At 36.7% G+C, this 27,784-nt stretch overlaps 3 protein-coding genes and 1 pseudogene across 5 annotated transcripts; 2 read left to right on the top strand and 2 right to left on the bottom strand.

Moving 5' to 3' along the window:
- The first annotated feature begins 2,887 nt into the window (after positions 1 to 2,887).
- LOC108994880 lies at positions 2,888 to 3,409 on the top strand. Its single transcript, XM_018970273.2, has one exon. The coding sequence runs from the start codon at positions 2,888 to 2,890 to the stop codon at positions 3,407 to 3,409; it is 522 nt and encodes a 173-aa protein (XP_018825818.2).
- A 905-nt stretch (positions 3,410 to 4,314) lies between these two features.
- Positions 4,315 to 9,982, top strand: LOC108994941 (pentatricopeptide repeat-containing protein At2g13600-like). Of its 3 annotated transcripts, none has more exons than XR_004801675.1 (2): positions 4,315 to 6,904; positions 9,964 to 9,982. XR_004801675.1 is itself a non-coding variant. In XM_018970380.2 (2 exons), the coding sequence occupies exon 2, from the start codon at positions 4,995 to 4,997 to the stop codon at positions 6,786 to 6,788; it is 1,794 nt and encodes a 597-aa protein (XP_018825925.1). In that variant the 5' UTR covers positions 4,315 to 4,838; positions 4,957 to 4,994; the 3' UTR covers positions 6,789 to 7,030. The 3 variants fall into 3 exon arrangements, 2 of the variants coding, with proteins under 2 accessions (XP_018825925.1, XP_035546497.1); XM_018970380.2 differs by lacking the exon at positions 9,964 to 9,982 and having other exon boundaries at positions 4,315 to 4,838; positions 4,957 to 7,030; XM_035690604.1 differs by lacking the exon at positions 9,964 to 9,982 and having other exon boundaries at positions 4,315 to 5,184; positions 5,311 to 7,030.
- On the bottom strand, positions 8,740 to 10,781 carry LOC108994943 (annotated as a pseudogene).
- Positions 10,782 to 14,725: 3,944 nt separating this feature from the next.
- On the bottom strand, positions 14,726 to 19,011 carry LOC108994879 (amino acid permease 3-like). The gene is made up of 7 exons (XM_035690766.1): positions 18,955 to 19,011; positions 18,592 to 18,718; positions 17,006 to 17,236; positions 16,809 to 16,914; positions 16,473 to 16,687; positions 15,504 to 15,655; positions 14,726 to 15,349 (listed from the first exon to the last, which is right to left on the bottom strand). Exons 1-7 carry the CDS (start codon positions 19,009 to 19,011, stop codon positions 14,726 to 14,728), a joined length of 1,512 nt encoding a protein of 503 aa, XP_035546659.1.
- Positions 19,012 to 27,784: the final 8,773 nt, after the last annotated feature.

Here is a 27,784-nt window from a genome sequence, read left to right as displayed (position 1 = left end):
CCTTTAATGCAACCCTGGCCCTTACGGCTTTACATCCCAAAGAGCCCCCAAGTTTTTACTTAAAACCTAGAGTTCAAAAAGTATTGTTTCAATGTTTGGCAAAAAAATCATAAAATTTAAAGAGTAATGTTATTTTAAAATCTTTACACCACACATTATTTATGTGACATAATTTAATTTATAAAATAATTTTCCTACAAATCAAAATTTACTATTTAAATATTGTGAGTGATGTACTTTATACGCCGACTTAAAAATATAATAACTCAACCTTGAATGCTTTTCCACTTTTGGTGGATATATTGTACTACCACTTAATACTCTCCCTAATTAAATAGTTTGTTCTTGACTTCTCATGGATAAATACCAATTCATATTAAAAAGAAAATTCAATTTGATGGTATGATATTTTGTGAGTAGGTGAGCTCAGTATAATTACTACATCATTTTAAAACTTTGAGCTTAGTATAAGAAGAAACTCACTTTAAAGGTTTTTTTTTTTTTCGTAATCTTTTTATATCTGTAATACTTCTCAAACAAAAATAATAGCATATATATGTTTTGATGAAAATATGAATAGGTTTCAACCGAACTAAAGGTAGTTCGAAACTTGATAGTGTCAAGATCAGCGAATATGGCCGCTATTGAGCAAATGATAGAGATTCTTTATGTCAATTCTCATTTCAGCTCCTCAAGAGTTCTAAGTACTATTGCAAATTATGTGGGCACGATTTGGCAAAAGGGACAGTCTTTCTCTTAATTGAGAGAGGCGTCATTGCTGTAAGATCACTTTGATTATTTTGAGTATATTTATATAATTATGTTTTAAATTGATGATATTTATGTAAAACAATGTTATTCTTATTAGTTATTTTATAAAAATGCCGTTCATTTAAAATAGGATTGTGTAAAAAATTGTAGGTCATAAAGCTTGCATACCAATGGTCGCAAATGTGGGTCTTTAACTGTTATGATCCACGACATGTATCGTGGTTTTGGGTCGTAGAGACCCACGACCAAGTTATGGTCATACAGTCGTAGACTACCGCTTGGCCGTGTGCGGAGAAGAATAAGCGAGTTGAGAGGAGAAGAAGAGATGATAGTTACTAGTGAAACATAAAATTTCAGACAGGGTTTTTTTTATACATTTTTTGTATGTATGCATGTGAGTGAAATTTTGGGCACGTATGGTACTAACCTGCTCCCCACTTTTATACTCTCTTTTTTTTTAGTTAGGGTTGCCCGCCCGTCCTCTAGTGGGACGGGTGGACAGGCTGTCCGCTATCCAATTCTAATTGTTTGTGTATCATTTTCTAATTAATTTATCCCATTTATGCGTTCCTAAAACTATTCTTAAGAAGTTTATTTGCTAATTAAACTGAAACAGACACAAAAGTTTGACAAAGTTGAGTGAATTATTAATCAAGCTAGTACGTGCCTGATTAGCCAGTAGAGAGTAATAGACAAATAGCTGGAGGTTTTCTATTTTATCATTTATGTTGTAGCTGAATTTCCAAAATTCTTCAAAAAAAAAAAAAAAATACAAAAGAATCTAATGCATGTATGGAATATTTGTAAGCTGGAAAATCTAGCATTAGACAATGACTGCAGACCTATCAAAGATTTTACAATGTAAAACACTTCACTTCCTTGTTACATGATATTTCTTTCGTATCTTTTAAAAGATTGCAGCCACTTTCATAAATGAATTATATAAAAATAATTTAATAAACTGATGTAATTTTTTCTAATCTATTAAATGTATTTTATAATAAAAATAATTTTATTATAATCTGACGAATTATATCAAATTACGTCAATTTATGTGATTACTTTTATATAATTTTATTGTAATTTTTCTTTTTAAAATATTTACATTTTTTTATGCCTTCTGCTCTCTGTCTCTCTTGGTGGGATAATCTATCATGTTAGGTGAGCATCTCGATGGAATAAAATCAGGGAAGTTGCTCCTTACCATATTCAATCATTAGTTAGGTGGTGTCCTTAGTGAGAGCTCTGCTTCATTTTCCAAACTGTACTCCATGCCTCACCATGTGCTTCTTTTATAAACAAATTCAACAATATTCTTTAAAAATAAGGGAAATTAGTATTAAAGCAAGACAAATTAGAATCACAGGACTAGGGTGACTGCTATGTGCCATGGCTTTTCATGCAATTCATGCAGTTTGATGCATATCATACACATCATACATTACAGTTGGCCTGATTTTCTGTTTTCTAACTTTTTCTTACCTTTTATGTAGATTTCAGGTGAGAAAAAGATGAGAAGTGTTATAGTCCTTTAAAAAAAAATAATAATAAAAGTAAACTCATAAATAGATATGACTTTATATATGTTACGTATCATATATATCAAGTTATGTCAATTTTTAAATTTACTTTTAAGAGATATTTTTATAATTAAAACATTTCTCGAAAAAGATAGACACCTAAGTGATATAATACTTATTTCTTAGTTGAATGTATTGTTGTCCATATAAAATGAATCTTATAGTATTACTCGTTGTCGGGCCAACATCTACTTCCCCTCTCTCTCTCACTAATTTCATGAAATATGAGGATAAAAAAATAAAATTATATATTTTTAATTGGTATGTAAGAGTGTGAGGTTTATGTCTAAAATTTTTCTTTTAAATTTAGATAAAAACTTGGAAGATTGTGATTCATAGAAGATGCACAGAAGTAATGTGCTGCTTAGGTCCCACAGTTACACGCATTCTCTTTAATTACCTGGCCAACACTTGCTGCATGAAAATCCATGCACCTGCCCGCCTGCCTGTACTTGTAATCTGATCTCCTTAAAATATTATCAGATAAACTAGCAAATCCCCATCTCTCTCTCTCTCTCTCTCTCTCAAGAACACCCATGGGGAATGTGACATCTTGTGCTCCTTCCAGAATCTCATCAAGTGGAGCAGTGAAGGTCTTATTCAGCGATGGAAGATTCGAAGTCTACACAAAACCAGTAAAAGCAGCAGAGCTCATGCTAGAGAACCCTGGACAATTTGTCTGCGAATCCAGCACCCTCAAAGTTGGCCACAGGATTCAAGGCCTTCTAGCAGATGAAGAGCTTGAGCTGCGGCGCCAGTTCTACTTCCTCCTTCCCATGGAGCTCCTCTACTCGGTCCTTACACTCGAGGAAATGAGCTCTCTCTCTTACAGATCTTCCAAGGCTTTAAAGCATGGAGGCTTCAACAACTTGGGCAAGATCTTCCCTGTGCTTGGGGAGTTTTGCATGTTTCCTTCGGAGGCCAAGACATTAAATGGTGATCAAGACACTGATCATCATGATCTTCAGCAAGAACCAGTCCTGCAGAGGTACTCAAAGCAGAGATCATGGAAGCCTGCGTTGGAGACTATTGCTGAAACACCATGTAGACAATCATGAGATCTCACACATAGCTGTATTTTGTTTTCTTTCTTTCTTGAATTTCCTTTTCTTCATCAAGTCTTTTTGTGTTATATATTTTTTAGATTATGAGTAATAAGGTAAAGAGGAAAACTTTGATATTCTCGGATATTTCAATGTCTATACGATTTATATGATATATTATATGCATCTTTGGAGTACTTGCTCATTAAACTCAACATGGGTGGTTATGTAATATTTAAAACTCAATTCCAAAATGTTTTAGTATTTTCGATGGAACGATACTAAATATTATTACATTAATTATTTTTAAAATGAGTTATAAAATAACTATATAATATAAGACAATTTAGGGCTTATTTGGATACAGAAACACTCTCAACTCATCTCATTTCATCATTATAACTTTTCTAATTTCTTATAATAAATAATTCAACTTTTTCAAATCCCAAAATAATAATAATATTAAAAAATAATATTCTAATAATATTTTATTCAGCTCATCTAAAACCATCTTATCTCATTTCATTCTATCTCATCTCATCTTATCTCACTATACAAACGAGTCCTAATTTTTTTTTATTACTAAATTAGAGTTCTTCTCAATATTTGAATAGAGGACTTAATTTTTTTAGGATTAATTAGGTTTAATCATTAATAAAGAAGCACGATATAGATACAAAATTGAGGCATGATGAATTTTTAAAACTCTAAAATTATTTTTTTTTTAAAAAACTATAGAATTTATAAAAATATCTCACCTTAAATTATTAAAATTTATATAATTTAAAGTTTTTAATAAAAAAAACTTTGATGAACATTTATGGTTGTTTTTCATAGTGGGCTGAAAGTTAATGATCGGCTCGGCCCATTATAAACACCATTGATTCCTGTCTTTCATTCTCTGTTGCTCAATGCTCGTTGCTCTCCGCCTCGCCCGGTTTGTCTTTTGGTTTCTCGGCCGAACTTTATACTTCTCTTCTCACCCTAACATATCTATATTCCGGTTTTACATGAAAAAATCTCTCAACTTTCTTAGAAAATCAAACACATCTGGTCGGAAAGATTTTCCGGTGAATCTATTTGGTTCTTTCTTTGAATTTTCTCCGGCGGAGGTGTTGTGAACTGATTTTGTTTTGTGTTGTTTTGTGTTTTGCAACGTGATTTCGTAGCATATCGGGAGCTCAGAAAAATGGTTGTTATATGATTGTTGTTGGGTCTAACCAACTATTTTGGATCATTACAAAGGGCTTGAACTTCCCTAGCAGCCTGGAATTTTATCGACCACCTTCCTATACGCGGATTGATATTACGGTTTTTATCAGTTTGAAATGGTATATGAGCTTTGTCCTCCTTATTATAATGCAGCAGACTGTGATACAGATAAAGATATGGGCAGCGCTTCCAAATTCGTTCACGTTCTACTTTACCGCCAGCCTTTCCAATGGTAGGTGAAAGGTTCTTTCGAGTATTCAGATATTCATCAACTATTCATGCAGAATGCGCATAGTTAGTGAACAATTTATCTTCCCATTGATTCAAAGTTGGACAATACATAATAACAGGCTATGCCAGCGTGCGGGAGCATGAAGTCTAGACATAGATGCCCCGTCCAACTCTTCTCTTTATAGCCACAAGGTTGCCTTCTTTCGTTCGATGTTGTCGAAGGTTTTTTGCATCGGACAGTTTTGAAAACTCAGCCGAGGAAGAAATTTATTCTACTCTGTTGCGTAGATATGCCGAAAAATCTGACTCATATCACGGAAGAGGAATTCATGCTAAGTTCGTCAAAGGTTCTCTTCCCTTTTCTCTTTTCCTCCGTAATCACTTGCTCAATATGTATGTCAAATGCGGTGATCTGGTCAGTGGTCTCCTACTGTTTGAGGAAATGCCCGAAAAGAATGTCGTGTCGTGGTCAGCTGTCATTGCGGGTCTCGTTCAACATGGCTGTCCTAATGAAGCTCTTTCTCTGTTTTGCCGTATGCACCGTGATGGAACAACGAAGCCCAACGAGTTCACCCTCGTCAGCACACTCCACGCATGCTCGTTAGTGGAGAATTTGACGCAGGCATATCAACTTTATTCATTCGTTGTTCGCTTGGGATTTGAGTCAAACATTTTCTTGCTGAATGCCTTCCTGACAGCTTTGATTAGGCATGGTGAATTGGCAGGGGCTTTGGAAGTCTTTGAGAATTGTCGAACTAAGGATATTGTGTCTTGGAATGCCATGATGGCTGGGTTTTTGCAGTTCTCTTTTGCGGACGTGCCCAAATTTTGGTATCGAATGACTTGTGAAGGTGTGAAGCCTGATAGTTTCACATTTTCCAGTGTTCTCACCGGGCTGGCTGCCCTTTCTGACTTTAAATTAGGATTGCAGGTTCATGCTCAGCTTGTCAGATATGGTTATGGTGTCGAGATTTGTGTGGGGAACTCTTTGGCAGATATGTATATAAAAAATCAGAAGTTGGTTGAAGGGTTTAGAGCTTTTGATGGGATGCCAGTGAGAGATGTGTGCTCGTGGACTCAGATGGCTGCAGGATGCCTACTGTGTGGAGAACCAAGCAAAGCACTTGAGATTGTTGCAGAGATGAAGAAGATGGGTGTAAAACCAAACAAGTTTACCCTTGCGACTGCCTTGAATGCCTGTGCTAATTTGGCTTCATTGGAGGAAGGGAAGAAAGTTCACGGCTTGAGAATCAAGCTCGGAACTGACATTGATGTCTGTGTAGATAATGCTTTACTAGATATGTATGCAAAATGTGGGTGTGTGGACAACGCATGGACAGTTTTCCAATCCATGAATGATCATTCTATTGTCTCATGGACAACAATGATCATGGCATGTGCAATAAACGGCCAAGCTAGGAAAGCTCTCAAGATTTATGATGAGATGAGGCTGAAGGATATTCAGCCAAACTACATAACCTTCATTTGTGTGCTTTATGCATGTGGCCAAGGAGGGTTTATCGATGAAGGGTGGGAGCTATTCTCCTCCATGACCCGTGATTATGGAATCCTTCCTGTAGAAGATCACTATGCATGCATGGTAAATCTTCTAGGTCGAGCTGGATGTGTCAAAGAAGCCGAGGAATTCATTTTAAGAATGCCATTTCAACCAGGTGTGCTAGTTTGGAAAACTTTGCTCGGTGCTTGTCATGTATATGGTGATATGGAAATTGGGAAGCGTGCAGCGGAGCATGTATTAAATCTGGACGGAAAAGATCCGTCAACCTATGTGGTATTATCCAACTTGTTTGCTGGCTTGAGCAATTGGGATGGGGTAGGGATGCTGAGAGAATTAATGGAAGCTAGGGATGTGAAGAAAATGCCTGCATCTAGTTGGATTGAAATTGAAAAGAACCATTCCCTACTTCCAAAACTTGAAGGATTTATGTAAGGGAAGACGACTCTACTTTTCCCTGTTCTTGCGCTTTGGTTCTTTTTGTAATGTATGGCCAAAAGTTCAAGCATGGGAGGGACTTGCAGGTTTCTCTACAGTTTTTTGGTTATCGGGTAAAGTTTCATAAATCTCAACTTTTTCTTTGAAATTGATTAAAATACCTGTCTGAGCTTTTATTGATCAATTTGTGCACAAAGCTACAAACCAAAATTAACACAGGGGCTCACAAACAAATCCCCTCAAACTACTATGTAATTTGTAGCGTCCTCTCTAAATTTTCTATTTAGGCAATGTACTCTACAAGAAAATTGCAATCTTCTATCTCTAAATTGTTTTGCTTCAAAAAAGTGTTCACCTTCTGTGCTTTTTCCAGTGGTATACGAAAAAGATTGCCAAGCCAGAAAAACTGCTGTCAGTTATTCATTATTTTATTATTACTTTTTACTTACCTTTTACTACTATTCTACATTTTATCATTATTTTTTCATTACTTTTTTTACTATTATTCACAGGATACCTAAGATTACCTCGCTACCCAAACACAGTCTTAATTGTCCCTGATTTTAGAGGGTCAGTAATCTCCATACCTCGCTACCCAAATACATTTTGCATATTTCTTTTACAAACTATTAAAAATTGACACTTTATACTCTTCATTAAAATTTGACTCGATATTGTGTTAAATGTATCTACTTTTTGTTAGTTGAACAATGTAATTGGGATGGTTTATATAATGAAAAGTACCAAATTCCTAATAATTTGAGGAGATAAAGTGTATTTTTTCCTTTTACTCCTAGTTTGTTGGGTGGAGATGCCATAGGCTAAAGAACCCTTAATTTGTACATTCCGTTTTTATTAGATTAATATAGTTTTTTAGGATAAGAATCATCATGTGATTGAACTCAATTATTCAAGGTTTTGGGATTTTGATCCCAAATATTATGCAAATGGGATTTTACAATTTATTAACATTCTCCAAAACAGAGATATGTTTAATATAAAAGAACATTGGGTTATTTGCTTTACTGACAATGCATTGATAAGTTCAAGACCCAAAAACAAATAAATAAATAAATAAAAGCCTTGTAAAAAAAACTTAATCAAAATCCTCACTGCTTTACTCTAAAGCAATGGGTATTATATCTGAAAGTGAAACTTGACAGACATCTCTACCACAAACTTGGGGTAGAGCTAAATTCCAGCAACTTGAACACAGTTACTAAATTAAAAAGCTGAAAAATATATATTTTTCTTTTATTCTAAGCAAATTTGATAGCCATTACTGTTGCAGTACGGACACTTACATAGAACCAATTTTTTATACGGTGAATTAGTATATTGAAATGAGATGAGTTGAGATAAAAGTTAAATGAAATATTATTATTATTTAAAAATTTAAAAAAATTAAATTATTTATTATATTTTGAGATAAAAGAGTTTTTATATCCCACCCTCCCGTAAGTGTCACTTATTATTTGTATATTATTAAAAAAATTTAAGGATAATCCAAGGAGCCAAAAAAATCTCTCAATTTATCCATTGGAAGGAAAATTAACTGGTCTAAAAGGAAGTTTTTTTTTTTTTTAAAAAAACCCATGAATTAGTACTCATTTATAAATAAAAAATTTTACTCATTAGTCATTATTTATTTTTATATTTTACACCAACTGCTAATATATGTATATACATGCTAAAGGATAACATCAACTGCTAATATTCTAACCAACCAAAAAGGATCAAAGAAGAAAAAGCTAAAAGCAAAGTCCTCAAAAGCCAAAACCATTTTTTTTTTTGGGTAATTTATTTTGGGCAAATAAATATAAAAGCAGCTGATGCAGAGATGGATAAATTAGAGAATATTTAAATCATTAACAATCAATGAAGAATCCCTCCAAAACAATGAACAAAAAGATCCAATAAAAAAGATAATAAAAAAAAAAAAGAAATTTTATCCTGCCCCGCCACTACAGATCCCACTGAGTGAAATCGAGAATCTGCAGAGCGCCCCAGCCATCGCTGCCCCATCATCATGTTATTTTAAGGGGTGTGATCACCAAACGGTGTACCCCTTGGAATGACATTCTCTAACATGGTGATTGTTCCCATGAGGGGTGATGTTAAAGGAAGTGTCAGGAGACACAACCTTTTGATTTAGTCAAAAGGTTGTGACTTTTGGGTTACCATTGGTTTACCAATGGTTGTGCCCTTTCACAATAGGATGTGTCACTCCTTAAGGTTGTGACCTTTGGGTTACCATTGGTTAACCAATGGATGTGCCATTTACCAACCGGTGCATGATGGCCTATAAATAGGGGTCATTGGTGCACAAACAAACTCACTCAATTCTCTTTGCTCATCACCAACTTGTGGGACAAATACCCTCATGGGAGTGTCACCATATCGTTGTAATTTTCGCTTCCATTTGTTGTTTAATTCTCTACACATCACTATCGGTGGCCAGCGGAAGAACCCTTCCGTCGGCGAACAACAGCCGTCCGTTTCCGTTCCTCTGCCAATGCTGTTGCTGCAGCACCACCACGCCTTCGAGCTCTGCCGCGGCCGCACCGAAGAACTCTCCGTCACCGAACCTCCGCTCCACCTCGAGAAACTTTCCCAGCGAGGCTGGCTTTGCCTCGTTGTCCTTGCAAAGTTGCCACCACCTCCGCCACCGCTCTACCATCGCCTAAGGTGGCTGAGCGTTGTTCTTGTTCTTCCTGGGCTTCTTGGCCCTCCGGGACACCGCGGAAACGGACACCGAAACGGACGTTTGGGGGTCCCGGTGCTGAGATGGGGCTCTGAAGGTAATGGCAGGGAAGCTCACGCCCATTAGAGTCCCCAGAGTTGTGCTTCTATCATGAAAAAAGGACCCTGTAGACTGTAGTATTCATAACCCAAAACAAAAACAAACAAAAAAAAACCCTGCACAAATCAAAATCTATAGAAAAAAAATTTGAATGCATTGGACAACATGAAAGAAAAAGAAGAGATTTTTAAAAGGCCCTGACCCATATGTGACTCTGTTGTGGGGAGTCTTGTTGTTCAGATAGTGTTGGAAGGCCCTGTAGTTCTAATTTGTAATTTTTGAGTCATTCCTAGTCGTGCATTAATCATGTATTCATAATTTGTTTAGATGTCTTGCTATTAGTAATGGATTTTATTGAATATGCTTCAGAAGTCGCCATTGAAAATAGTTCACATTCCAGCTCTATTTGAAGGCTTCTCAAAGTTGCAGATAGTTTCTTCAATTGTCAATGGCTATTTTGGATTTGTGTGCTCGTGCTTGGGAATTTGGGTTTTAGAGGAGAAGTTGAGGAAAACCAAGATTGCTTATTCAAAAATGATCCCCTCAATGTGCAAGAATGTCTAAGAAGAATATTTTAACTGAATGGCCCTTCCTATCTCGAGCATCTTCATCAATGGAGGTATTTTAGAAAAGAAGGGATAGAATGTTTGAGATAGTTAAGCAACTTGGGTTTACAGGAGACCCTGTTTTACAACAGGAAATGATTATGATCCAATCGTGATTTGTAGCTAGTTTATATCAATTGCAACATGAGATCATTAATACTTAAATCACTACAGATCCAACTTTGAATTTCATTGACCTTTAGCTCCCATTCAATCAATTATGTCTACAAAAAAGTCGTTTAAGGGAGGTAAGTATCTATCCATTCAGCATGCTTATCAAAAAAATAATGATCATGCCTATGGCCCTCTGAACTCAACTCTTCAGGATGGTTAGAATATGCTTCTAGAAAAAAATATATGAGATAACTATATCAGAATTCCATCTTCCCCTAAAGCTAACATCAAATATATCGAAACAATAACGTTGTATTAGAAGGATCCCACCTCTGCATTCCAATTCCAACATGATCTAATAATCCTACCTCCCTAGCTATCCTACAAAAGAGCCAATTTCAAAGAACCACCCTTTCTAATACTAGTAAAAATACATAGGAGAGATTTTACCCGGTCAGAAATGGCCATAGAATTAGCTTTTATGACATCTGCTTTCACTGAATACTTGCAATATGAAAACTCTCAAATGTTTGAAACCAGCCCTCCGTTCAGTTCTCAGAAAACCTTACAAAAACATCAATCTTTCTCCAGGTTCTCAGCAAACTTACGCAGACTTTACCTTTAAAAAAGAAAAGACCATGAAGAGTATAAACGAAAGAACTTTTATCCTCCATTCTCTTTCTTTTTCCTATACTCTCTCGATAACCAGCGTAATTTTATGCGGCCAAAAAAATTTTAAAAAATACTCCTTACAATAAAGAAAGACAATTTTTTTTAAATCACGAGAGCTGAAGTGCTAGTATTGAACCTGACTTAAAAATATATATTTTTTTTTCCTAAAAGAAGTGCCAAATACAAAGATTCCTTATAATAAATAGATTATTTTGAATTAAAATATTGAAATCGCAAATGAGAGTGTGTGGAAACATTTATTAAAATTTCTTAAAGTCTTTGCTATAAAAAATCATAACTTAAAATCTCTGTATATGATCTAGGTCACTGTCACGCCTCCCTATACTAAGTCTCGTCCTGCAGCTCTACTTTCATAAATATTTTGACTTAGAGTGGTAGTCCGATTTGGATTCGCAACTCATCTCAATACTATTCACTAATATTCATCAACTTTAACTCACAAATCTTATTACTATTCACAATTCATCTCACTACTATTCACAACTCATCTTCAAATCCAAAAAGACATAAAACAAATTAAAATGATTCGATGACTCAATAAGACACCATCGTAACGTAAACATACTTAATATAAGGTTTTTCATAAAATATTTCATGCCGAGAATTTAAAATCTTGATTTATCATACTGATGCTTCGCTATGCAGGACTGATTTATCTGACTGATATGACTGGCCAATACACTTAACCCTATGTGCGAGATTGTGCACCGGCCTCATGTCCCGAGGTCGCAAGGGGAGCCGTTGAGTAGTATTCTGGCCTATAACAGTGGACTATGTGTGGGTCCATGGCTTGCACATCCACCCTGAAACTGCATTGGTACTATGCATCTGAATGGTCATCTGATTAAACTGATCTGAACTTATCTTACACTTGATCTTATGAAAGCTTACGTGTCTTATGAAACATGAGATATATGAGATACATAATACGTACATAAATATAATATGCGGAATGAAACATGATGAATGATATGTTTGCAAATATCATGACACATGTGGTACAAAAACACCGACTTTCAAAGAACTGGTTTTAATAATAATATATATAACTAGCTAACGTATGTTAATCCTAGTTTATGATCCAGCAACTTATCATATAGCGTTAATCTAATATTTTCGGCTTGAAATCGATCTCGTGAACTAGAAGGAGAGAGAAAACGTGAGAGATATTGTGAGAGGAATGAGGCAGTCGGCTATTGGTGTGGTGAACATGAGACACGCATGTTGCTGGACTACGTATCTTGGATTCGATTGCTGCACTTATGGAAGTTTATGATTTTTTCCAGATAACACACTAAATGAAGATATTTATAGAGAGATTTGAGAGAGGGTGAACGCGTTTGAGTTGGACTCGATTAATATATGTAATGACACTAATCTGTTGAACACTCAATCGTGATCATCTAAGAAGAGAGTATGATTTTAAAAACATGATCTAGCAGTTCATTTAATGTAGGATTGACAGTGATTGAGATTGCATAGCGGATTTCAATCGATGATTTTAAATTGAAATAAATTTATAATGGCCAGTATTTAAATTCTAAAGGGATTTTAACCAATATTTTTAATCTCGTACCGTACCAACTGGTATGGCCGGTATTTGCCGTACCGACCACTGGGCCGGTACAGGTACCATATATGTTTTGTACCGGTCTAAATACTGACTTATATTTCGGCCTGTACCGTCCTGTATTTCGGTTTTTAATTTTTTTTTTTTCATTTTTTCAAACTACAAGCTTATTTTTTTACCCTCAATTCAGACTAGTCTATTTATAATTTTTATATATATGTATTTATATATAATTTATTCATATATAGACTATTATTTTAGAATATAATTTATATATATAATTTATTCATATATCGACTATTCCGAAACAGTACATGAAACGGTACCGGTATCGAAATATTTCGTTCCAGTGCCTTGACTGGTATGACGTCCGGTACGGTATTCAAAACATTAATTTTAACTCGTTTAATAATAAATAAGGTTTAACCTAATTGTTGAACCTAATTAAAACTCTTAATTAATTTCAATAATTTATTGCTCACAAATTTATCAAATATGGTCTATTAAATATAATGCAGGCCCAAAAAAAAAAATGATCAATATTTCGATTTTAAAATTACTGAGCTGGGTCTTTATAGTTTCTCCGGGAACTACGTTAGGTTTGGTATAAAGGACAAGTGGCCCACTAAGGGATTGCTTTTAATGAAGTGGAGGTGATGGTTTTTCCTGGTTGTGGACCAAGAGATATGAGCTAGATTTGAACATTAGCTCTGTAGCTTTTTGTCTTTTAATAATTTTAATAACCCTTTGTCTTTTAATAACCCTTTGTCAATAATAGCGGCGCTGCAAAAAAATTTGTTACAGCATTAGTATTAGATTGATATCTTATTTTTTAAATTTTAATTAATATGTAATTTTTTTTAACTTTAGTTAATCATTTAAAATTTAAAATCTACATTAGATTTATCATCACACTTTTTATTATAATAAAATTTTATTATTTTTTATTATTTATATTTTTTAATTAATTTTTATTTTATTTTCATAATCTTTAATAACCTACAACACATCGTATTTATTTTTATTTTTACAATCAAACAATTTATAATATAATAATCTCATATGTATATATAGATGGTAAAATCTCATTTGAATAAAAATTTCATATCTATAATATAATAATCTCAAAAAATAATTTTAAACTTATTATAGTTATTTTCATATTTAAAAAGAAAAAGTGTAGGGATGTAAATCGGTCGGTCCGAACTGGAGAAATTGACCGGACTAGACCGACCAAATGCATAGTCGGTTTCGATCCAATAAATAAGAAAATTTTGGTCTTTGGTCTGGTCCTAGGGTGGAGATTTCTTGGACCGGACCGGACCGGACTGACCGAATAAAAAATAAAAATAAATAAAATATTATAGATATTATTTATATAATAATTGTACAATTAACAATATAAAATTTTAAATATGTTATTAATACTTGTTAATATTCTATAAATTAATAATATTTTATATATATCTTCATATTACATATCACTATTTAACAATATAAAATTTTAAATATTTTATTAACACTTGTTAATATTCTATGAATTAACTAATATATAATATCAATTAGTTAATTATATAGTAATTATATAAATTAATAATATAATTTTCATTTAATTTATTATCATTGACCATATAAAATATTTTTTTATTGAGTTTGTTACATAATCCACATTAATAAATCACTTAATTTAATTTAATATTTTAAATAATTTTTTTATTAATTGATTTAAAAAAAAAAAAGATCGGACCAAATGGACCGATTGGTTTCCACCCAACAAATTAAATTAACTAGCTAAATTATTAAATATGTGAATATATGTCAGACCATAAAGTCAAAAAAGTATATTTATATAATTTCTGGCATTCTTATCAAGCAAGCAAACTATATATGGACGAAATAATCTCAAAATCAAGCATTGTAAGTAATTATAGTTTGTAACCAATCAAACAGCTAAATATATTATATGTTAATTAGGACCAGTAGCTAGAACCCAAGCAGCTTAGTAAGGCACAACCCTGCATGCATGTTTTATCGAGCTTTAAGTATTCGTAATAGATAGTTCGTAACGCTGATATATTTAGCATATGGATGATGATCTACCTAGAAATACTTCGGCTTTATGAAGGGATCATAATAATTAGATCACCCACTAATTAAAAAGATCAACACTAGAGGCAGCAGCTGTGGCTATGGTAACAATGAGGCACCCGACACTTAGGATTTGAAGGCAAATCCATCTTTTGCTCCACTTTGGTATCTCCTTTTGCACCATATATATCTCCACTGGGAAGTAAACTGTGATAGGCCAAAAGGCCAAAATCTGAAAGAGTTTAAGCAGGTCCAGGTAGATTGCTAGAAACATTGATAACACAGTGGTTGTGATCACGAAAAGTGTCCTCCAAACCAGTCGAAAGAGGTTGAGTTTGTAGGGACCAAAATGCCTGCTTCCGGTCGGGATTTTAATGTCTTTGGCGATGAATTCATTATCCGGGAATCTCTTTGCTAGGGTTTCCTCAACCATGGCCAAAATGGGTAGCAAATAGATCTGGTATCCTCCAGCAAATTGGATTACAATGGCAGCACTTGCTATCATGTCAAGCAGCCAATATGGTTTATAGAAGCCATGGAGGAGGAATACAGGCCGAGATTTATTTCCAAAAGCAGCAAAATGGAAGCAGCCATGAAGCATGGAGACAAAGGTTGTGAGTATAAGGCTAAGTCCTGTGGCTTTTTTCATTGTCTCGGCTTCTGATGGTGGGGATTTAACTGTATCCTGTTTTACATGATTTGGTTAATTAGTTGATCAACAAGGTATAATTAATCATGCATGTTAAAAATAAAAAATAAAAAAATGAAGCTATGAATTCATGATATACGTACTTTGGACAAGATATATATATATATATTATATATATATATATATATACCTCGATCTCAATAAGGACGGCTGAGAAATCGTATGCATGAGCTATATCCCCGATTGCTTGGACGATCTTCAATATATTTTGGGCTCGAGTCATAGTATTATTACTGTCCGTTAATGGAAGGTCATCAGTATAATGATAAATCCCATGCACACCTGACAAGAAGATGATCTAGGTATTTTAGCAAAATATGGCAAGAGAATTATCAATGAATTTAAATGTACATATCATTAATATACATACATAGCTAATTAATTAAGAAATCATTTATGGATATTAAAACTAAATTCTAAGAAAATCTTGATATAATTAAACAATTAGCACAAAGATTTTGGTTATAAAATGAAAACTTTGAGGTGAAATGTCATGCTTGACAGATTTTTTGGGAGATCTAGCCCCGTGTGAATTGAGAAACCATCTCAACTCATCATTACAATTTTATTAAATTTTCACATAAAATATAATAAACAATTCAATTTTTTCAAATCTCAAAATAATAATATTTTTAAAAATAATATTTTAATAATATTTTTAAAAAATAATATTTTATTAAACTTTTAACTTTTATAAAAAAAAATATATCATTTCATCTCACTGTCCAAACAGAAGCCTTGTCTAGCAAGATCTTTATGCAGCAAAGCTTTGGCCAAGTGTGAGTCATGGTCAAGTTGTCCAGTAAAATCTCCTGTTACTTCGATTTTTTATCCAATTTTAAATCAAACTCAACCCAAATCAGTTCGACTACCTGCAAATTTTATCATTTGAATTTGTGAATGCATCGTTTTTACACTAACACCATGCAATGTTCATTTTTTCCAGTCAGATTCCGATCGAAGTTTAAACGATTTTCTTGTAATATAATTGAGCAAAACGTACAAAACTTGCACGCACGCACGCACGTACCTGCAAATTATTCATCAGAAATTAAGATTAAAAGTAGAAAAACATAAGTTACAGCTTGTACGTACGTACCTGCAACTTTAGCGATAGCAAGGCCAACACCAATTCCTGAATAAAGTAGGAACATCATAAGACACAGAATGGAGAAACTGCGCAGCCGGGAAAACTTGCTGGGAATTTGAAAGAGAATTATTTGAGCAACGGCGAAAGCCATGAAGTATGGCATGTGATTAACATAACATGCACCAGCTGCGTTGCGACATGAATTAGAGAGCCAGTTGATATCCCTGTTTAATTGAAAAAAACAACCAGTACCACCACCCAAATGTCCCATAATTAATTAGGGACTAAATTAAAGGACTAACCAAACTAAATGATAAATAAGATACTGTACGCATGATTTCAAACCTAGCTACGGGACTCATCATTAGCGAAGCAAATACAGTGTACTCGCTGGCTGCTCCAAGAAGGTTCAGGTACTGAATCACCCAGCATATTTTGACCTTTGCCCCATCTAGAAAGTAAATTAAAAACCATGAAAAGCAAACAAAAATATATATATATTTTAACATTGTTACTTTGATTGGAAATTTTTTTCCTTTTACCCAAGTTGGATTGAATGGCATCCGTGTAAGTATGGTTTCTCTTGGCAGTGACGGGTGAACGATAGCAAGCGCAGAGCAAAGCGGAGGTGCAGTAAGTCACGAGGGAGAAAAAAATGATCACGGCCGGACCAGCAACCCATCCAAGTTGTGCAACGTTCCCTGGCAAGGACAGAAACAAAGGGCTAGCCACACTAGCCATTGTTACGAAAACACTTGCAGTCCAAACCGTCCCTGCACCGTCGAAAGTTAAATGTTTATATAATTAGGCCAGAAGAGCTAGCAAACACATGATTCAGCACAAAACCAAGAGCAATTTGTACACGAGCTCTATCCCTTTCGTTTTCTCTCTAGCTCCGAACGAAAAACACCCGTTTTTCGTCCAAAACCTCAAGACCTGCTGAAAGGGGGTGGGAGCTTCGGCTCCTCGCCCCCTCCCCTTGCCCTCTCCCTCTTCTCTGGTTAGTTTTTAACTTCTGTGTAGTGTTTTTATTTTTCTTTGTGTTTTTAGGCCGAATAAGGGAGGATCGCCGTTCGAGCCTTTCCGGCCACCAGTTCTCTACACCCGCCCCAACGGTGTGAAGCCCAGCCGCCGATCTTCAAAACCTCCAAATCCGGTGTCCATCGGAGTGGCGCGTAGACCGCACGCGCGGGACGAAAATCCGGACAGCGTTGGCGCGTGGCCCTCACGCGCCACCGACGAACCCTCTACCGACACCACGCTCGGTTGCTGTGGAACCGCTGGCTCCAGGTCTTCCAAGTCTGACCATCGGCTTTCCTCCCAGCGTGAACAGTCCTGCACGAAATATTGCCGACCAAATGTGTACTGTTCATCCGTTTTGTTTTTTGTACTGTCTTTTGTTTCGTTTCTATGTTGTTGTCCGTTTCAATTTTTTGTAGCTTGTCTTGTTTTCTTATGGTGGTGTTGTTTTTGTTGACCCGAGTGAGGTTTGGACCTTTAGATCGGACGTAATCCGGGGCAAGGCTTTCGAGAGTGTTGGGCGATGTTACGGCCGGTGGTTATACGGCCGGGCTGTTGTGGTCTGTATGTACGCTGGGTGCTCGCTCCACCAGAGCTCGAAATGACGATGCTTGCGGTGGGTGTGTCGTCTGAGGTCTCATCAGAGCTTGTGGTCTTGTTGTTGTTATTGTAGTTTTTTATAGTAGTTTGTTAGCGTTAGTTATAATAAAATAGGAATAGGCTTTGGATTTGATGTCCATAGCAGTGTCCCGTACTCTTCTTCCCTGGGAGGATAGAGAGGACCCTTAAGTTCTGTTTTTACAGAGCGCTTTCTCGGGTTCGAGAAAATTTGATTAGAAGTTAAGACAATGTCTACCACAAATGTATTTGTGTGTAGGGAAGCTACAGATCTGTTGAGTTAGTTGGCTTATTACTGGATATTCTGTGTATTGGAATTTCTTGTATCGATAAGTCACATTTGTAACTTCGTTTTCTTAATGAGATGAGTATGCTCCATTCAAAAAAAAAAAAAAAACACATGATTCAGCACGGCATGGACTAGTTTGAACCACAAACCAACCCTGCATGACAGAAACTATTATTTTGAACACCGGCCTGCCTTAATTACCTGCTCGCTTTGGGCGGCGGCCATCGTCGTCGATGGACTCAGAGTCGCCGCAGCCTCGTGAGAGCAGATCTTCGTCGGAAAGCTGGTGCTTTGTGTCAGTGTTCTGAATCTGATGCATCTTTATGGACTGCATATATGGTATTTATAAGAACGCATCATGAACATAAACAAGAATGAGTTTATTTAACATATATGATGCATTTTTATGCACCATATATAAAAATTTATATGAAATGATCGAAGTGACTAGGAAGAGCTCAATACAGAACTCCAGCGATTTTGGTTATTCCAGAGTTTCCATTATGTGTGTCACTGTGTGTTCATGGGCATAAACGAGAGAGAGAGAGAGAGAGAGAGACTAACTTCACCGCTATCGCGTGAGTTCTTATCATGACTGGGAGCTTGAGTTCCCATGGCCATGGCTATGTTCGCTGGAGACAATTGCAGAAACCCTTTAGATCAGATGGCGGAAGAAAACGTGAATGTAAATGCAAGTCTCGGCTTAATAACGAAATTTCTCTGAACTTAAGGAGTTTGGGCCGGGCCACAATAATGAGAGAGTGTTAGTACATTGATGCAGACGATGACCGACCCGCCGGAGTGGGGTTGGTCATTACTTATTAAGGTTGCGTTTGGATGTTGAAGTGAGTTGAGTTGAATTGAGTTGAGATAATAAAATATTATTAGAATATTATTTATTATTATTATTATTATTTTGAAATTTGAAAAAATTGAATTGTTTATTATATTTTGTTTTGGGATTTGAAAAAATTATAATAATAAATTGAGATGAGTTGAGATGAATTGTGGTTCCAAACGAAGTTAATCAAATAGTAATGAATGGGTTAAGTTGATTGACAATAATGCCTGTTTCCTAGGCAGTCTCTACACCAACAGTAGTCGTCAATTAGTTAGGTGGGTGTCCTTTGTAGTGCATCTAGAGGGAAAAAAATGATCAAAACTTCGATGATAAGGAATGCTCCCTAGAGGAGCTTAGAAGATTCTTTTTCAACACTTTATCAGCTCATTTGACAAAATGTAGCTCGATGATAAAGTCATGCTTAGCATGTGTTTGAATAAAAAATTAAATTAACAGAATATATAGTTTGAACCTTCAATACTTGGCTAGACTAGGCTGATCAATTATAGCCATAGCCGTGCCTCAAATGAATGGAAGGAAAAAACCTCAGTAGTCAAGAGGTCATTAATGCTCTTACCCTCCTCATTTTCCCAAAACCTCAGCAGCCCATCAGTTGAACCTGAAAAGGACATCATTTTTTTAAGAAATATTGGACCAGCATGGCATGACGGAAAAGCAAATGGAAAGATTAACACAGCTAACAGAATGGGTGATAAGGTTCAATCAACCTGTTATTATTCCTCTGTCCAATGGGGAATACTCAACACATAATATTGGACCAGCATGGCATGCTAGAGCCTAGAACAGCTTCACACGTTCCCCTTGAAACCGACCACGCTCGTGCTGTCCAATCATCACTACCAGTAATTAAGGTATCGCCAAGGCCAACCATTCTTATTGACCTGCATATTTTACAGTCAAAGCATCTTTACTATCCCTACCAAACTATAGAAGCAAGAAAATATATATTATATGATCTTTCATCTCACCCAATCCATTTGCTCTGCCCTGACAGCTTGTGCATCTGCCTACCTGCACGGATGTCCCAGATATTTGCAACCCTTTAATGCATACAGTTATTTAAATTGCAACCCTTTAATGCCCATGCCACTAACTAAAATAAACTCGGTTCCTACTGATCCAATGCAGCAGTCTCGCAAGCTGGCCCCTGCCGTTCATGACAGTATGAAGCCCACGAGCCGAAGGCCACTTGGACTGTTACAATCCACCTCCTAATATTAACCCACTACTTAGAGGTGGAGCTCGAAATTGATCTTTGTGCGGAAGGGAGTGAACCAATATTATATAATAAATAACTATTTTTTATTTCTTGAATAAATATATTTTGCTATATGTAGTCATACAAAAATGATTTTATAAACCTAATTAAAAAAAATATGTATTGTAATGTTCATCAGTTTAAGGATATATGGTGCATACCTATTATGGTAGTGAAAGATCACAGACTAAATATATTGATCCAAAGAAGGTACAAGTCATACCTGGGCCTATACTCCAAAATGATTAGTTTGTTTTTTTATAAATAAAAATATTATATATATATATATCAATAGGAGTAACCAAGTACACTGGACGTATACAAGAAAGCACCTAGCTCATACTAGAGAACTCCTAATGACCCAAAAAGCCTGTGAAAAACTACCCAAAATACATCAAGCCCGAATTGGAATAAAACACACCACCCTAACCCCAACCCCTTGTTTCCCATAAGACTAATACTCCACCCAAAACTTCCTCTATGAGAACGTCTTCATGATACCCTCCCTTTAGTCTTCCCTTGACTTGAGCTACCACCCTTAGCGTTGTAGTTGATTGTCTAAGAAAGATGCTTTAACTTCCTGCTTTTCTTAAAACTTGATTTGGTTTCAAGCGAGTGGCTCGCCTCAATCGCAATGAGTAGTGCTTAAATTGGTCTTCACATCCTCCATGTGTGAGCCCCACAATATGCTAAATCTCGTTAACCTTATGCAGAAACCAATCTCAGATGGTGAACCCGCTATATTGTTTATCAGAGGGAGAGAAACCTCGGGAACAACATTATCCCTTGACACAGTACCCAACTGCACTCCCGACCCTAGACATTCCTCCTCACAAGGCACCAACGACAAACCCATAATTTCCTCCCTGCCATATCCTGCATTCAAATCCCGAACCTCCTCAACAGCTATCTGGTTGCTGTCCATTGTTGCTGTCACCATTAAAGGTTCATCCCCTCCATCTACGAGGACATTGCTTGCATGCGCTCCAACCCCTGACGATCCTTTTTGTGCCACTTTGTCAGACCCTATTGCTCCCTCAAGAAGCATAGAACAGGTAGGGGAAGCACTACCTTCTGTTACTCCATTTTCATCTTGAGAAAAACTTAGGGCTGTATGGGTGTGAAAAACATTTTCCGACCGGCCAATAACAAACAGACACGTAGGCAATCTATTCATCACTGAAATGCACCCGCATGTATGAGAAAAACACCCATAGCACAATCCGACACTCTCTCCCTCTCCCTTCCATCTTCACTCTCCCTCTCCCTCTCCCTCCGAGCCCTCTCCTTTCTCTCCCTCCCATCTACACTCCTCCACGGCCAACGAAAGCCCAAAAAAAAAAAACCCCAAACAAAAAAATCAAAACAAAAATAATGTACCCAACAGTATTCAATAAACCTATTTAGTAAATTATATAAATAAAATCCTGAAACCTCTCTCCCTGCTCATGAAATTTAGTATCGGTTGATAAGAAGTTGAACCCCAAGGTGCCTCTTCACAGTATCTCTCTCCTCACCGCATACCTGTACTGACCTCTCTGAATGTTGTCCAGGCGCTTCTTGTACAAAAACCCGGCCACTACTACTAGCCCTGCCGCCATGATCCTCGCTTTCTTGCCCCTACTCATCTTGTCGGACGAGCTCTTTTCTTCTTTTTCGTTGTCGGATCTCTTTTCCAGATTGATGTTGTCAGCAACTGGAGGCTTCGGCGTCGGAGCCTGTGATTTTGGAGTCGGGAAGGAGTCTGGGGAGAGATTTGCTGGAAAGTCAACAACGGGTTCACCGGAGCTCAAACATTTGGTTATGGGGCCAGTGGTGGCAGAGAGTTGGCGCCAAATGGACTGGGTGAACTATCGGGAGCATGTGCAAGTACGGAGAGTCCCACCAAGGAGGGAGAGTGAAGATGGGAGAGAGAGAGAGAGAGAATATCGGATTGTGCTATGGGCATCTTTTCTCATACATGCAGGTGCATTTCAATGATGAATAGATTGCCTACATGTCTGTTTGTTATTAGCCAGAGGGAAAATATTTTTTCACACCCATCCAGCCCCAAACTTTTCTCTTTCATCTTCTAAAAGAGGTTGGTCAATTTCTTCCAAAGTACTCAAGACCCTAGAAGGACCCTCATCTTCAACTGAAAGTGAACCCTGAAAAAAAGTACCAACCCCATTAGCAACTGGTGACTGAGGGCAGTCAGACGACAAGCTACCAATATCCTGAGTGACACCGCCGTGAACAGTGATGTCGGCATCCAACAACCCTATCTATGACGGCGTTGAAACGCTATTTGCCAGTGCACTCGATCAAACACGTAGTATCTATCCCCGCCCCTCTTTGTCGGTTTTCGACCCACCACCTAAACCCACAACTAGGTCCAGCCCCTTATCCATTTTAATCATGAGATGACTCGCATACTCCATAACTCCCGTCAATTGAGCTTTGACAGCCCACAAGACCCCTCCACTTCTCCCAATGTCAACTTATAGCCTTTGTCTCCTACAAGTGTCATACCCTTCCTTCAGCCGTGGAGCTATTCTCGGCTGGACTACCCACCAGTGACCTCAACACCAAAGCGTACAAATCACCTTTGACCGAGGAAAGCCTTCCCATTGTCTTTTTATCAACAAACTCCTCTCTGTTTGCATGCTTCAGAATAGCGGCTTTGGACCTAGTAACGCTTCGAATGGACTGCAGAAATCCTTTCCATCCAATGCCATTTGCGCCTTCAGGAATCACCAACAAACATTCCTCCTTTCATTCCAGAATTATGAGAGTTAATAAAAGCTACCCCTTGCATTAATATGATGTTGAATGATGAGATCTCCATTACCCATCCTTAGCTCCTTGAAGAATCTTTCATGGCAGTTGAGTTCTAAACAATCCTCTATCCCCTTAGCTTCCCATGAAGCTGCCGTCCCACCTAAACACATGAACTTAGCCATCATTTTACTATGTTCAGAGATGCGAAAGCTATTTCCTCCCTCTTTCGTAAAAAAGAAAGGTTTTTATTCTACCTTCAACCACCTCTCACCTTCCATCTGAGACAAATCCACGTCGTGCGTTGTCATCGTCTGATCCCAAGTCACAAGATCATCTCCCAGGATAATCTCGCTTCATCATCTCAAGGATTATACGAAAATAAAAAGCAGATCATAAACACCAGGTCTGCGCCGATGAAAATGAAAATAAAAATCCCTATCGTCAGAAGGGAACCGACATCTGAGGGCCCTCAAAGGAGTCGTCAGAGCATGTCGGTCTTGTCTGTGGCAGTGGCGGAGGCACAGCTTCGAAGGTCAATGTCACCTCCAAGAAAGACAGAGAGAATCTTGCGAAAATCCAGGTCGCTGTAGCTAGGACCTATGCCAGACGACCCTCAGCGAAGTCACCGGGGCCTGTCGGCCTTGTCTGTGCCGGTGGTGAGGTGTCACTCACCAGTCTAGGGTGGGTGAAGGGTGGCAGAGGGTTTATGATGGGCAAGAACTTCTTTATATTAAATAATGTGAGATCTCATTCACCACTCCTCATATTTAATCCGAGGTATTACATTAAACTTTAAGGTTTCACAAAAAAATCAAATTTTTGGATTTGGGACTAAACCTTTTGTTTTAGTAAAAACCAAAATACATGTATTTTCTATTAGCTTTTGAGAGCTAAGGGGCATGGCATGAGACCTTTTTTTACCAATTATTTGGTTTTAAAATCTCATTGAACCTAATGTTAATGCATTGGCCGCTCTGCCACAAATGCTTTATGCATACACCCTTTTTATTCCATACTCCTTTCTTTTTTTTTTCTTTTTTTTTGCAATCAAAGAAAGATGCATTGAGTACACAAAACCTGTCCATCGTGGCCTTTTAGCTCTTCCAAAAGCTGAGTTGTTTGTTTGTCCCATACTAAAATAGACAGGTCATCAGATCCTGATACCACCTTACCTTGATCTGAACTTATTGCACGGACGATTCTACAAATGAGCCAAGAAAGAAGAGTTAATCCATGGTGAGTCAAACAGCAATAGGGAGGCAAGGGGAGTAGGAAAGATTGGCTTCAATCAGAGGGGGGAAAGAAAACCTTGTATGTCCTTTCAAAGTTGCCCGAAGTTCAGAACCGCGAAGATGAGGATCCCAGATCTTAACCTGCATGATTGTAGAAAATGAATACCCATAACATCTTTAAGACCTGCATGACATTTTATAAAAAAGCCTCTCAAGCAAGTTAGAAGATAAAAGCCAAAAATTCAAACTTACAGAGCAGTCTGTACTTCCACTGATAAAGAAACCTGCATCTTCACGGTCACCCACCAGATCCCACACCTCTCTTCTTGACACGCAATGTAGAGCAGTAACAGCACCGCTATGACCCCTAAGTATGCAAACATTGGTTTGAATTTTCTTATGCCCTCCAGCCAATAGATCTTGTTTGCGAGGAGTCCCATTCTCATTTGTGTCTAAGATTGGAAGACAATAAACCATGTGGTTGTAGTAAGATTACCTTAACAGAAAAACTAATGATGCATGCATGCAACGATGACAAAAGAGTACCTGCATTGCCAGCATCAGAAGCCCATCTACGAACGCGACTAAAAGAGTTTGTTCTGGATGCTGTGTCTCTGCTGAACATGCTCTGAACCCAGCTCCTTCCAACACTGGAAGCCTCGGCAGGTGGCTGATTCTCATATGTTTCCTCTTTTGAACGTGGGGATGGTAATCCTAGAGACGACATGGATTGGGATTTTGTAGAAGTGATTCTCCAGTATGCGAGATGTAGTTGCTGGGTATGTGACAGGAATCCTCTAAGTTTAATCTGTGACAAAGAGGTAAAGTATGGTTTCAGCAAAGGAAATTATAAAAAGAAAATCGAATCAAATGGAATGGCAAAAAAATCATAACAAAAATTGAATAAGAAAAAAGTGGCCAAAAAACATTAACCTAGCAGCTTGACACAAAACATCCAATGAGTCAAAAAGGCATGAGCAGAATTAACCTAAATCCATAACAATTTTCTTTGTTGACTATCAAACCCAAGAGCTGATCAACAATAATTATTAAGACAGGCAATAAATCGAATTTCAACAAAGGGAAGCATCATCAAACAATGGATTGACCAAAAGGAGGGCCAAAGGACAATAGAATGTCCAAGACCATTGAGCCGAAGTTGCGTGCCTTTTGTGAATGTCTCTATTACTTGGAAAAAGAACTGGTGAGTACCCAGTTGGAATCCAATCCAAATGCACATCAGAGCTGCTCTCTAGAAGACCACTGTTTGAATGTGCTTCAAAATGAAACAGATTTCAATGGCCTCACTTTGAAGCCCCATCAGAACACTGCTTCAAATGCCCAGCACTTTAAGAAATTTATTAGTTAAACTTTTTTTTTTCTTTTTGAATTTTGAACATTAGGGTTTCTCTATGAATATATCAGTGTAGTCACCAAGCATATAAAATCTCAATAAGTTGAGCCATGGCTTGTTAAGAAAAGGATAATTTTTTTCATGGTTAGCTCTCTATCATTTCGGGTGGATTTTCATAAGGTAGTGAAACAATTTATCTCGCTGTGTATCTCTTTGGTAGATTTTCATAGACAAATGAGCTACTTTTTCCAAGTATTGTCTAATGTCTCTTTCTTGATCACCATAAGATTTGGTATTGAAACTTAGGTTTCAATGGCTCCTCACGGTTGCCATGTGCTAGACATTAAAAGGGTAGTCCTCAAGCATAATATTTGACATGCTATAATGGATGACTTAGACAAGTAGAAACAATTCCATCAGTGTCTAAGTGCTACAAATCTAAGGGGTGTGACGATGGGCATCATCGCTAAAAGTATAATACATCAAGCAATGAAGAAGGGGGGATCAAGTGAAGAAGTTTCTTTTCTCCATTAAACTCAAAGGAATTACAAATTCCAATGAGATTATGGCATTGAGGTCGATATTACAATATTTTGAATGAAAATACATCCGAATGAGTTTTTAGATGGCGTAATGTCCAAGAGAATGGACATATTGAGAGTAAGGATCAGTCACTGAACACTGAGGAGGAGCATAATTATGAGTAAGGTACCCTATGCCTCAACTATTAGCTCTCAGATGTATGCTATGGTCTGTAGGAGACCAGACATTGCCCATGCAATGATAGTTGTGAGTAGATACATGAGCACTCCAGGAAGCAGCACTTGGAGGCAGTAAAGCGAATTTTGAGGTACTTGAGGGGTTCTTCAGATGTGTCTTTGCTTTACTCCGACTGGTCTAAAACTGCAGGGTTATGTTGATGCTGATTTAGCTAGTGATACTGACAACCAGAAGAGTACTACAAGTTTTGTATAGACTTTGGGTGGTATTGTTGTGTCTTGGTGTTCAAACTGCAAAAGACTACTTCTCTATCTACCACAGAAGCCTAGTATGTTGCTGTATCTGAAGCCTCAAATTATGATTTGATTACAAAGTTTTTTGGAGAAGTTGGGTAAGAAGAATGAGAAGGGTGCTCTACTCATAAAAAAAAAAAAAATGAGAAGGGTGCTCTTTATAGTGACAGTCAGAGTGCCGTATTCCTTGCCTAGAACCTAGCGTTTCATTCCAAGACCAAACATCTTCAGATTATATATCATTTTATTCTATCTCTTCTTGATGATGGCCAGTTGATACTTGATAAGATTTGTGAAAGCAAGAACCATGCAATTGTGTTGACTAAGGGTGTTACACTTGAGAAACTGAAGTTGTGTGCAAATTCAAAAGGCCCCTCTTGGATAGTGAAAGTGTTTCATTTCATCTCATCTCATTATTACAACTTTCTCAAATTCTCATATAAAATATAATAAACAATTCAACTTTTTCAAATCTCAAAATAATAATAATATTAAAAAATAATATTCTAACAATATTTTATTCAGCTCATCTAAAATCATCTCATCTCATCTCATTTCATCTCATCTCACTATACAAACGAGTACCTCTTTTTTTTGTTTTACTAAATTAGAGTTCTTCTCAATATTTGAATAGAGGACTTAATTTTTTAGGATTAATTAGGTTTAATCATTAATAAAGAAGCACGATATAGATACAAAATTGAGGCATGATGAATTTTTAAAAAATATATAGAATTTATAAAAACCTCTCACCTTAAATTATTAAAATTTATATAATTTAAAGTTTTTAATAAAAAAAACTATGATGAACATTTGTGGTTGTTTTTCATAGTGGGCTGAAAGTTAATGATCGGCTCGGCCCATTATAAACACCATTGATTCCTGTCTTTCATTCTCTGTTGCTCAATGCTCGTT

The sequence above is a fragment of the Juglans regia genome, chromosome 6, assembly GCF_001411555.2.
Source record: "Juglans regia cultivar Chandler chromosome 6, Walnut 2.0, whole genome shotgun sequence".
Classification (NCBI taxonomy): Eukaryota; Viridiplantae; Streptophyta; class Magnoliopsida; order Fagales; family Juglandaceae; genus Juglans; species Juglans regia.
Note: the sequence above shows the minus strand (reverse complement) of the source record. Positions and strands in the feature narration are given on the sequence as shown.